This window comes from Loxodonta africana, chromosome 4, assembly GCF_030014295.1.
Source record: "Loxodonta africana isolate mLoxAfr1 chromosome 4, mLoxAfr1.hap2, whole genome shotgun sequence".
Taxonomy (NCBI): domain Eukaryota; kingdom Metazoa; phylum Chordata; class Mammalia; order Proboscidea; family Elephantidae; genus Loxodonta; species Loxodonta africana.
In genome coordinates, this window is record NC_087345.1 from 63,669,828 (window position 1) to 63,682,569 (window position 12,742).

The window sequence follows — 12,742 nt, forward strand, 5'->3', positions numbered from 1 at the left end:
TTTTCTTTTTGTTTAACTGCCCTCTGGCTACTTCTGTTTTATTGCCCCCTGCCTCAGCTTATCTGGGAGCATTTTTAACTTCAAAGAAGGCCACCTGACTTACTATCATTTAACATTTACTGGCTCCTACACAAGGCTTTAATGGTATTTAAAAAAGGAAAAAAGAAACATCACCCTCTGGCTCATAGACTAGCAGGTTTGCGAAGCATTCACTTCAGATCAGTGCCACCCACACAGTTGTTAGCTGCCCACAAGTTGGTCCCTGACTCATGGTGACCCCATGCACAATAGAATGAAACGCTGCCCAGACCAGCACCATCCCCATGATCATTTGCAGATAGGACCACTGTGATCCATAGGGTTTTTGGGGCAGATTTTTGCCAGTAGATTGCCAGGCCTTTCTTCCTAGCCCATCTTAGTCTGGAAGCTCTGCTGAAGCCTGTTCAGCATCACAGCACTACGCAAGCTTCCACTGACAGACAGGTGGTGTCTGCACATGAGGTGTACTGGCCAAGAATCCAATCCTGGTCTCTGGAACTGACAGAGAGAATTTTCACCCACACAGTTGTGGTACAACAACCCTGAAACTCTGAAAAGACCCACTCTATGACATTCCATCTCTAGAGCCTGATGCCCAGTCACAATGATCATGTAGTGGCCCTATTTGAAAACTTTCACTGTCCCCACTGCTCTGGAAAAAAGACCCAAACTTCTTCTCATGGCAGAAGAGATCCTCCAAGTGAGGGCGAAATTTGGAAATGGGTGATGGTGATGATTGCACAACATGGTGAACATAATTAATATCGCTGAACGGCATACGTAAAAAATGGCGAAATGGCAAATGTTTTGTTTCAGACACGTACATAAATGCATACGTACACATGTTTTGTTTTACATATATATATATAAAGTCTACTGTAGTAAATATGTGTGTAGTATGTGTGTGTCTGTGTATATTCCAGGCATCTGTCTGTTTGTCATACTATGGTGGCTTGTGTGTTGCACTGATCCTGGAAGTTTTGCCACTAGTATTTCAAATACCAGCAGGGTCGCCCTTGGTGGACAGGTTTCCACAGAGCTTCCAGACTAAGATAGACTAGGAAGAATGAGCAGGAGGTCTACTTCTGAAAATAATTAGCCAGTGAAAACCTTATGAATAGCACAGGACATTGTCCGATATAGTGCTGGAAGATAAACCCCCTCAGGTTGGGAGACATTCAAAATATGGCTGGGGAAGAACTGCCTCATCAAAGTAGAGTCAATCTTAATGACATGAATGGAGTCAAGCTTTTGGGACCTTCATCTGCTGATAATAGCACGACTCAAAATAAGAAAAAATAGTGGTAAACACTGATTAATAATCAGAACATGGAAGGTAAGAAGTATGAATCTAGGAACATTGGAAGTCATCAAAAATGGAATAGAACCTTGAAGATCAATATCCTAGGCATTAGTGAGCTGAAATGGACTGGTATTGTCCATTTTGAATCGAACAATCATATGGTCTACTATGCCAGGAATGACAAATTGAAGAGGAATGGCAGTGTATTCATTGTCAAAAGAACATTTCAAGGTCTCTCCTGAAGTACGATGCTGTCAGTAATGGGATAACATCCATACATCTACAAGGAAAGACCTGTTAATACGACTATTATTCAAATTTACTCACCAGCCAGTAACGCCAAAGATGAGGAAATTGAAGATTTTTACCAACTTCTGCAGTCTGAAACTGATCAAACATGCAATTAGAAGGCATTGATAATTACTGGTGATTGGAACGTGAAAGTTTAGAAACGAAAAAAGATCAGTTGTTGAAAAATACGGCCCTGGAGATAAAACGATATCGAAGATCACATGATAGAATTTTGCAATACCAATGGCCTATTCATTGGAAATACCCTTTTTTTAATGACATAAACACCAACTCTAACATGGACCTCACCAGATGGAATACACAGAAATCAAATCAAGTATATTTGTGGACAGAGACGATGGAAAAGTTCAATATGATCAGTCAGAACAAGGCCACGGGCTGACTATGGGACACACTATCAGTTACTCACATGTAAGTTCAAGTTAAAGCTGAAGAAAATTAAGACAAGTCCACGAAAGCCAAAATACAATCTTGAGTATATTCCAGCTGAATTTGGAAACCATCTCAAGAACAGATTTGATGCATTGAACACTTATGACTGAAGACCAGAAGAGTTGTGGAATGACATCAAGGACATGATATGTAAAGAAAGCAAGAGGTTATTAAAAAGACAGAAAAGAAAAAAAAAGACCAAAATGGCTGTCAGAACGGACTCTGAAACTTGCTGTTGAACATAGAGTAGCTAAAGTGAATGGAAGAAATGATGAAGTAAAAGACCTGAACAGAAGATTTCAAAGGGCAACTCAAGAAGACAAAGTAAAAAATTACGATGAAATGTGCAAAGATCTGGAGATAGAAAGCCCAAAGGGAAGAATGCACTTTGCATTTCTCAAGCTGAAAGAACTGAAGAAAAAATTCAAGCCTCAAGTTGCAGTTTTGAAAGATTCTGTGGACAAAGTATTGAACAACAGAGAAGCATCAAAAGAAAACGGAAGGAATACACGGAGTCACTGTACCAAAAAGAATTGCTCAACATCTGACCATTTCAGGAGGTAGCATATAATCAAGAACTGATGGTGCTGAAGGAGGAAGTCCAAGCTGCACTGAAGGCACTGGAGACAACAAGGACCCAGGAACTGATGGAATGCCAATTGAGATATTTCAACAAATGGATGCAGCGCTGGAAGCGCTCACTTGTCTATGCCAAGAAATTTGGAAGACAGCTACCTGGCCAACCAACAGGAAGAGATCCATATTTGCTCCCATTCCAAAGAAAGGTAATCCAACAGAATGCAGAAATTATCAAACAATATCACATGCTAGTAAAATTATGCTTCAGATCATTCAAAAGTGGTGCAGCAATACATCAACAGGGAACGCCAGATTCAAGCAGGATTCAGAAGAGGACGTGGAATGAGGGATATCATTACTGATGTCAGATGGGTCTTGGCTGAAAGCAGAGAATACTAGAAAGATTTTTACCTGAATTTTATTGTCTGCACAAGGCATTTGACTGAGTGGATCATAACAAATTATGGATAGCGCTGCAAAGAATGGGAATTCCAGAACACTTAATTGTGCTCATGATGAAACTGTACATAGACCAAGAAACAGTTGTTTGAATAGATCAAGGGAATACTACATGGTTTAAAATCAAGAAAGGTGTGCATCAGGGTTGTATCCTTTCACCATACTTATTCAGTCTGTACGCTGAGCAAATAATCTGAGAAGCTGGACTACATGAAGAAGAATGTGGCATCAGGATTGGTGGAAGATTCGTTAACAACCTGCGTTATGCAGATGACACCACCTTGCTTGCTGAAAGTGAAGAGGACTTGAAGCACTTACTGATGAAGATCAACGACCATAGCCTTCAATATGGATTACACCTCAACATAAAGAAAACAAAAATCCTGACAACTGGACCCATAAGCAACATCATGATAAATGGAGAAATGGTTGATGGTGTCAAGGATTTCATTTTACTTGGATCCACAATCTACGTCCACGGAAGCAGCAGTCAAGAATTCAAATGGCATATTGCATTGGCAAATCTGCTGCAAAAGACATCTTTGAAAGGTTAATAAGGAAAGATGTCACTTTGAGGACTAAGGTGTGCCTGATCCAAGCCATGATATTTTCATTCACCTCACATGCATACAAAAGCTGAACAATGAATAAGGAAGATGGAAGAAGAATTGATGCTTTGAATTATGGTGCTGGCAAAGAATATTGAATATACCGTGGACTGCCAGAAAAGCAAACAAGTCTGTCTTGGAAGATATACAGCCAGAGTGCTCCTAGGAAGTGAGGGTGGTGAGGCTTTATCTCACGTATTTGGATGTGTTATCAGGAGGGACCAGTCCCTGGAGAAGGACATCACACTTGACAAAGTGGAGGATCAGTGAAAAACAAGAAGACTCTCGACAGGATGGATTGACACAGTGGCTGCAACAATGGGCTCAGCCTAACGACAATTGTGAGGATGGCACAGGACCCAGCAGTGTTGCATTCTGTTGTACATAGGGCTGCTATAACTCAGAACCAACTGAACGGCACCTGATAACAAGAACAACATCATCTATATTTACCACATAAAAAAGAAAGACCCTCCATGACCTAGCCCCTGCCTTCTCCAGCCCCATCTCTCAACTCTCTTCCTCCCATTCCCCACCCCACAGGGAACTATGTGCAATTGCGCAGAATAACCATGATTCCTTCAGCTTCCTGTCTGGGCCATTGCACACAGCGTTCCCTCTAACTAGAATGTTCTTATCATCACCCAGCCCCTTCACCTAATTTCTGACAGTCTGTCAGATTAGACGCTCCTATTCTCACCCCCAATATAACACTTATCAAACCATATTGAAATCACCAGCTCTCTTGCCGGTCCCCTCTACCCAACTCTCAGCTCCCAGAGGTCAGGTCGGGGGCATTCCGACTTGTTTGTTTGTGTTAATGTCTGGCCTCGAGCACCCTGCCTCACTCATAGCAGGTGTTCAACAAATATTGAAGAAAGGAGGGAGGAGGGGGAGGAAGGAAATAGTTAAGCAAGAAGAGTTTCCCCATGAGCCACACCATCAGGGTGAGCGCCAGCCTTCCAGTCAGCAACTACTACCCTCAGCAAATTTTCAAACATTACAGACTTTGGAAAGATGAAAACCCCTCCACGGTAGCCATCAAGTCAGTTTTTACTTAGAGGTTCAGAAACAGATCTGTTCCTTGACCTCTCTCTGTGCCCTCTTCAATAATAGCCTATGTCCCCTAAGCCAGTGAGAGAGGGAGGAGCCGGCCTCCTTGCACAGCCAAGGCCTGGAACACTGCAGGCCTTTGGGAGCATGCGTGAAGGTTGACTGGCAGCTGTCTCTGGAGGAAGCTCAGCAGTCTTGTGGTTAAGTGGCTCTGGCCTCCTTCACCACAAGTAGCAACTCTGAAAGCCCATTGATTCTGACATCTGGATCCTCATCCCAAAAATGTCAAGGGGAAAGTCTCTCACTTTGCCATGTCTGAAATTGGAAGCCAACTGGAGCCTAGCCAGAGAAAACACTCACTTCTTTGGGCAGGCTATGGAGGAGTTTGTCTGTGGTAAGTCCAAGCCCCAAAGTGGTTCACATCGCAGTCTGCTCAGAATCAGCAGATACAAGGAATTTATACCAGCGTCACTGCCCAGACCTTCATTTAACAGATCAGACTATTTCCAACTGGAGATAAGTTCTGTGGAATGACCATCCATCTAACTCTGTTTTCCAGAAAATTTTGCAGCTCTTTAAAAAGAGTGTTATGAATATAAATAGACTTCTTTTTATGCCTTCTGGACCTGCAGGTATTTTGAGTTTCCCAAATCAAAAGCTGGTTTTTATATTCAGCAGTTTCACTCCTCGGACCCTAGATGTAGTACATGAGCCTCAATGCAATATCGCCTTAACAAAGTGATTCACAGAGTTTGGAATTCCATCTTCTTCCAAACCACCCCGTGCTGAACTTGTTATATAACTAAACTAGCTACCTTGAAATGGCTAAACTTCACTCGGAGGATATGCCACGTCCCTGCCCTCATCATTTTCATACCAGGTGCATTGCTCAGCATCCCACTTATATATGTGCTTAATCTACTTTGCCCAGAAGGCCTATTTAAGTAAATGCTATCAGTTTGGAAGTGCCCAAGAACAGACTTTCATAACCAAAGGAATTCTGAGCCCCTTGAAGGAGAAGAAAATGATGAACACATTCTCAGCCATTCATCCTTTGGCATGCCCTAAAATGTTCTGCACCAAATCACACATTCTCCCCAGATGTGGTGATTGTAAAGGTCAGCTCTCGGATGCTAACATGAAAAATGAGGCTTTTATTGACTCCCAAGTGAGCGTGGAGAGTCACCACTAACTTGAGAGGGTCGTTTTATTTTTATCCCTGCATTATTTAAAGTAACACCCTCCTGGACATTAGGGCTACAGAGCTCACACTCTCACCTACTACTTTCCAGGCAAGAGCCGGGAGTCCAGAAAGATGACGACATGTCTGAATATGGGTGAGAAAGGTATGTTTAGCGGGGAGAGGCATTCTTGCCACTCCGTTGCACCGAACAGCCTTCTATTTAATGTTCTTATTCATGAAGTCATGTTTCTTTTCTAGTCACCGTCACCACCATCATCATCTCTCACACTCTATATGTGTAAATGGGGCTGAAAAGACTTACCTGTGAATTGGGGTCCCTGTTATGAGGAGGGCCTACGGGTAATTGAATGTCTAGATGGAGTTTCAGCTCGTTGAGTTCCCTATCTCTAATAATAATCACCGCCATTCAGGGGTGGAGGGGGGAGCAGAGGGGAGCTCTTGCCCGTGGGCATGAGTTCACGGGGGCCCCAGAGGAGATGCAGAATGACATTCCGAGGTGCCACAAATATGGAAGGCACCTGACTGAGGCAACCAGATGAGAGCGGAGGAAGCTATTTCTGCTGAGGCATGGCTGCTATCAAAGTCTATTCATCTTAAATTGAGAGGAGGAGGCAATTTAGAGATTGCCCCTGGGCGCTCATTACCCTCTACGCCCCTGCTACCAATTACTGAAGCCCTGCACTCTACCAGACACAGTGCTAAGTCCTCTACTTCATAAGCATAACGACCCTGAGAGGCAGACACTGTGAAGGTAATATAATATGGTAACTTTGCGGTGGGAGACCAAGGTTCAAGTGCCATTTACTTGACCTTTAGAAAGTCATTTAGCCTTTCTGAGTCTCGGGTTCTTTGTCTGTAAAATGGAGAAAATAAAAATAATAACTACCACTTAACTGAATTCTTACTGTGTGCTAGTACTTTGATATTGTTATTCGTTGCCTTGGCTCCAATTTTTGACAACCCCACATACAACAAAACAAAACGTTGCCTGGTCCTACACTGTCTTCAAAATTGTTGGTATGCTTGAGTCCATTGTTGTGGCCACCGTGCATTTTAAGTGCCTTTCAACCTAGGTGGGCTCATCTTCCCGCACTATATCAGACAATATTCTGTTGTGATCCATAGGGTTTTCACTAGCTAATTTTCAGAAGTAGATTACCTGGCCTTTCTTCCTAGTCTGTCTTAGTCTGGAAGCTCCATTGAAACCTGTGCAACATGGGTGATCCTACTAATATATGAAATACTGGTGGCATAGATTCCAGCATCATAGCAACACACAAGCCAACACAATACAACAAACCAACAGACAAGTGATGGGTGCAAGTACCAAATCCCCCATTTTTCACATGAGGAAACTGAGACCTAGACTAAGTAGCTTGTGCAACCTAAAGCATGATAGAGCTGGACTGGAATCAGGTGTGCCTGACCCCAAAGTCCATGTTTTTGCATTATACCACATTGTCCTCCTAAGAGTGACTGAACACTACAGGATCCTAGAATCAACATTTGCACCATGTTCTTGACAGTTGAGTTTGCTGTGTGCCAGCAAAGTTGGGGGTCTATCTAGCTTGCCTGCAACCATCCTTCCGTGGCTTGCATTAAAGCAGGTTTCCTGCATTTCTTTTGTGACCCTTGGACCAGCCAAGTGACAGCACAGGCCCATCAGGAGCCAGTGAGGAGCACACCCTGTAAGACAGTCATAAAAGAAAGGTGAGTCCTCTGAGTCTTACCAGTCACAAATAGTACCACAATTAGCACAGCTCAGGAGAGCTGAGACTACAATAAATCAGGCTAGGTTAGAAATAAAATACATTGCATTTATATTAAAAAGTCATACTACAAAACTACTATATAGTATTGCTTTAAGCTACAGCAATCTGCTTACATCTGATTTAGATGCATTATTTGATGGACATATAATAAATTTGGTAAGGGATAGTGGGAATTCATGAAACATTAAAAAGCAGTGTGACTTGAAACCTTTTTGGTGTTTCATGGCAAGCTATTTCATCAAACTTACTGTCTGGCTACCATGAGAGCTGGGCGCTGTCCAGAATGCTAACTCCTCTGTTCTCTCCCCCTTCCCCTAATCTCCTCTCAGGAGAGAGCAAGCAGGTGACTTATGATGAGGCTCAGCTGAGTACCACATACACCATGTAATGGGGACAACAGTGACTCTGCTCTGGCCAACTGTCACCTTGTGTAAAGGCAGGTGGCCCGAGAGGCTGGCCTTTTAAAGAGACATTAGGGGAACAGCAACAACAGGAATCTGGAAGTTCCTGGGATAACCTCTGAGGCATAAATGTAGCTGTATTGGTTTCCCTGGGCTGCTATAACAAAGACCACAAACTAGGTGGCTTAAAACAACAGAAATGTGTTCTCTCACTATTCTGGGGACTTACTCTAGAGGCTCTAGGAAAGACTCCTCCCTTGCCGTTTCCTAGCTGCATCACTCCGATCTCTGCCACTGTCTTCACGTGGCCTTCTTCTTTGTGTTTCCTCTATGTCTCTGTCCCCAGATCTCCCTCCTTTCTCTTATAAAGACACCAGTCATTGGATTTCAGGCCAACCCTAATCCAGTATTATCGTATCTTAATTTATGTACGTGTGCAGTGATCCAATTTGCAAATAAGGTCACGTTCACAGGTGCCAAGCACTTGGACTTGAACATATCTTTTTTGGAGGGATACAATTCAACCCACTATAGTAGGCAATTAACTTTTTTTTTAATCTAGCCAAGATGTAGGCAAAAACAGATAAAAGATGAGACATACAGATGGATAGATAGATACCAAAGACATTACCCAGAGTAGGGGACACTGATTTGTAATCTCTTTAGAGAACACAGTGTTTTAAAGAATCTGAAACTCGCTGTATAACAACAACCTGCTTGGAGGACTCAAGTGCATGCCTCACCTGGTCACACTTTGCCCTGATACCTGAGAAGTGGCTTGGTACACTAGATCAGGAGATGGAAAATCTAAATAGCTCAGCCTCTACCATTATTTTCCCGTGTGATCTTGAGCAAGTCATTTAACTCGTCTAAGCCTCCCTTTATTCACCTATAAATGGGGATGGGGATTTCTTTCTTCATCAAACTTCCATTGAATGCCAGTGCGCACATGGCACCATGTTGACACTAAGGACTGTGTTTGGAGATAATAATATGAGTGCTGCCTATCTCAAAGTGCCATTGTGAGATTCAAATGAATGACAACCTGTCAAGCATTAAATCAATGTAAAAGCTCTAATTTAGGTGAAGGCTCCCTGCTCCGCTCAATTAAGACCATAGTTATCTTTGTGACTGACTCATCCCCTGGCTCAAAGCTCTGGATGTACAGAGAAATTACATTATGGGTAGGCTATTATTGTTGGCGGCAGTGGGTGATGGGTATTATTGTTGTTACCTTCTGTCAAGTCAACTCTGACCCATGGCAACCTTATGCACAACAGAATGAAATGTTGCCTGGTCCTGCATTATCCTCACAATCACCAGCTCATTCAAGTCCATTGTAGCAGCAACTGTGCCAATCCATCTCATCAAGAGTCTCTCACACCCTCACTGGCCCTCAGCTTTACCAAACATAATGTTCTCCTCCAGCAATTGGTCCTTCCTGATGATATGTGCAAAGCAAGTGACTTGGACAGTGTTCTGTTGTGATCCATAAGGTTTTCATTGGCTAATTTTCAGAAGTAGATCTCCAGGCCTTTCTGCCTAAGTTTGTCTTAGTCTGGAAGGCCCACTGAAACCTGTCCACCATGAGTGACCCTGCTGGTAATTGAAATACTGCTGGCATAACTTCCAGCATCGCAGCAACACCCAAGCCACCACAGTACGACAAACTGACAGGCGGGTGGTGGTCTGCATGTGTCACTGTGCTTAATTATTGGGCTTAATTGCAGGGGCAACAGTTCCTGAAACCCGAATTAAGGAGCTTTCCAATATGGACATAGCCCATTGAGATGTAAAAGTTTTTTGAAAGGTTAACATCCATTCCATATGTAAGCATATATAACAGCAAATAGAAAATAACCAATTTCACTGCTTAGGTAGTCTTCCCCCAGGATGCCACCTTTGATCACACCCCTTCTTTCTGAACTTAAGATAAGTGCCTGTCTTCTCCCACTTATCAAGCTATATTTCGATCCCACTTCACTCATCTGTAGCTTTCTCTAGGCTGTTGTTGTTAGGTGCCGTCATGTTGGCTCTGACTCATAGTGAGCCCATGCATAACAAGAACAAAACACTACCCAGTCCTGAACCATTCTCACAATAGTTGGTATGTTTAAGTCCATTGTTGCAGCCACTGTGCCAGTCCATCTCACTGAGGGTCTTCCCCTTTTTTATTGACCTTCTACCAAGCACGATGTCCTTCTCCAGAAACTGGTCCCTCCTGATAACATGTCTAAAGTAAGCAAGACAAAGTCTCACCATCCTCACTTCTAAGGAGCATTCTGGCTGTACTTCTTCCAAGACAGATTTGTTCATTCTTCTGGCAGTTCATGGTATCTTCGCCAACACCATAGTGTAAGCCCCCCAAAAGCAGGATCATGTCTACATGTTCCACATTTTAATTTCCAGTGCCTGACACACAGTAGACGTTCAGTAAATATTTACTGAATGCATAAATGAATGGGCCATAATTGATTCTATCAGAGCTGTGGAAAAGATATTTAGCAGGAAGCCAGCATGGTCATGCCTTTGCTAGAACACCTTTGTAAAGAAGCAGAATAAAATTCCCCTTCTCTCTCCTCTATTAGCCTTGATTTTTCTGTTAGAAAAACTAAGTCTTCTTAATCAGATCTGGAGGAAGAAAAAGTAAGCAGACTGAAAAAAAAAAGTTTGACAAGAGCTAAACATTCACATGTTTCTAAATTATGCCATTACAAGGTATCTCCCGTTGTTTTATTAGAGAATTTTCCAGCCTTGCTAGTTAGACTCCAGCATAGGACCTTTGGGTACAAGCATGGAGTCACATCCAAATGCATCAAAACTAGAGCAAACAACACCTTTTGGAACTCTTCCAGAAGCTTCTTTGCATACTTTTATGTTAACACATACATTTTACAGCTAAACTGCAAACACCTGGCTTGAGTTCTCAGCTGCTTGAACTCATAAGGAGGAGCAGCCAAGATTTGAAGCCCCAAATTTGTTGCTTTATTTAGTTATTAAGGGAGTGCTGCATGTATCAATGAATACCATCGCTCCTAATCTGCTTGAGAAGTTTAGTCAGGAATTCATATCTTATGTGCTCTCACCAGCACAAACAATATTAATTCATTTGTTTTCCCAAGCTGCTTCCTGCAACTTGGCTTTCTCTACGTTCACTCAGTGGAAGTGTACTTTTAACAGACAGGAGGCCTCCTTCATCTTCAGAGAGAAGCTTGACATCTTTTAGGGAGGCCTTACTTTATTATTTATGGTTAAAACACTTTACATTGCAAAGTAGCATGTTCTCTGCATTTAAACCTTCTTTGTAATATAAACAGCATAGTCTGCATTTCAGAGGCAAAAACCTGAGTTGCTGAAACTTAGAGAATTACCCAAGGCCACTCAAAAGAACAGAAATTCTCTCCAGGGGCTTGTCCTGCCCTCTATTGCTTACTGATGTGTCCACCTAGATATCTAAGAGTACAATCATGTCAAATACACTTATTGTTGTTCTTGTTGTTAGGTGCCATCGAGTTGGTTCAACTCATAGCAACCCTATGCACGACAGAACAAAACACTGCCCAGTCCTGTACCATCCTTACAATCGTTGGGATGCTTGAGCTCATTGTTGCAGCCACTGTGTCAATCCACCGCATTGAGGGTCTTCCTCTTTTCTGCTGACCCTATTACTCTGCCAAGCATGATGTCCTTCTCCAGGGACTGATCCCTCCTGACAACATGTCCAAAGTATGTAAGACGCAGTCTCTCCATCTTTGCTTCAAAGGAACATTCGGTTGTGCTTCTTTCAAGACAGATTTGTTCGTTCTTTTGGCAGTCCATGGTATATTCGATATTCTTTGCCGACACCATAATTCAAAGGCATCAATTCTTCTTCGATCTTTGTTATTCATTGTCCAGCTTTCACATGCATATGATGTGATTGAAAATACCATGGCTTGGGTCAGGCGCACCTTAGTCTTCAAGGTGACATCTTTGCTCTTCAACGCTTTAAAGAGGTCCTTTGCAGCAGATTTGCCCAGTGCAATGCATCTTTTGATTTCTTGACTGATGCTTCCATGGCTGTTGATTGTGGATCTACGTAAAATGAAATCCTTTACAACTTCAATCTTTTCTCCGTTTATCATGATGTTGCTTGTTGGTCCAGTTGTGAGAATTTTGTTTTCTTTATGTTGAGGTGCAATCCATACTGAAGGCTGTGGTCTTTGATCTTCATTAGTAAGTGTTTCAAGTCCTCTTCACTTTTAGCAAGCAAATACACTAGCTAGCATTTATTGAATGCTTAGCACAGTGCTAAGTAGCTTTACAATAGGTTAACTCATTAATCCTCACAAGGGCTCCACTAGAGGAGACAGAAAATATCAGCCATTGAAGTCCCTGTAGACCACAGTACTACTCACACATGAGTCGCCATGCATCAGAGGCCAATAGATGGCAACCAGTTTTTTGGAGTCCCTGGGTGGTGTAAACGGTTAACATACTTGGCTGTTAACTGAAAGGTTGGAGGTTCAGGTCAACCCAGAAGCACCTTGGAAGAAAGGCCTGATGACCTACTTCAAAATATCAACCCTTGAAAATGCTAT

The 12,742-nt window shown here is 42.6% G+C and overlaps 1 protein-coding gene across 46 annotated transcripts in view; it reads right to left on the reverse strand.

Moving 5' to 3' along the window:
• Positions 1-12,742, reverse strand: part of TPH2 (tryptophan hydroxylase 2) — a 365,498-nt gene that overhangs the window by 245,188 nt on the left and 107,568 nt on the right. For 41 of the 46 annotated variants that reach the window (XM_064283861.1, XM_064283860.1, XM_064283853.1 and 38 more), the window contains exon 10: positions 1,670-1,729. The exons of the other annotated variants lie outside the window; for them this stretch is intronic. In XM_064283861.1, the coding sequence (XP_064139931.1) occupies positions 1,670-1,729 (60 nt within the window). The remainder of the gene's footprint in view (positions 1-1,669; positions 1,730-12,742) is intronic. 46 annotated transcript variants of the gene reach the window in all.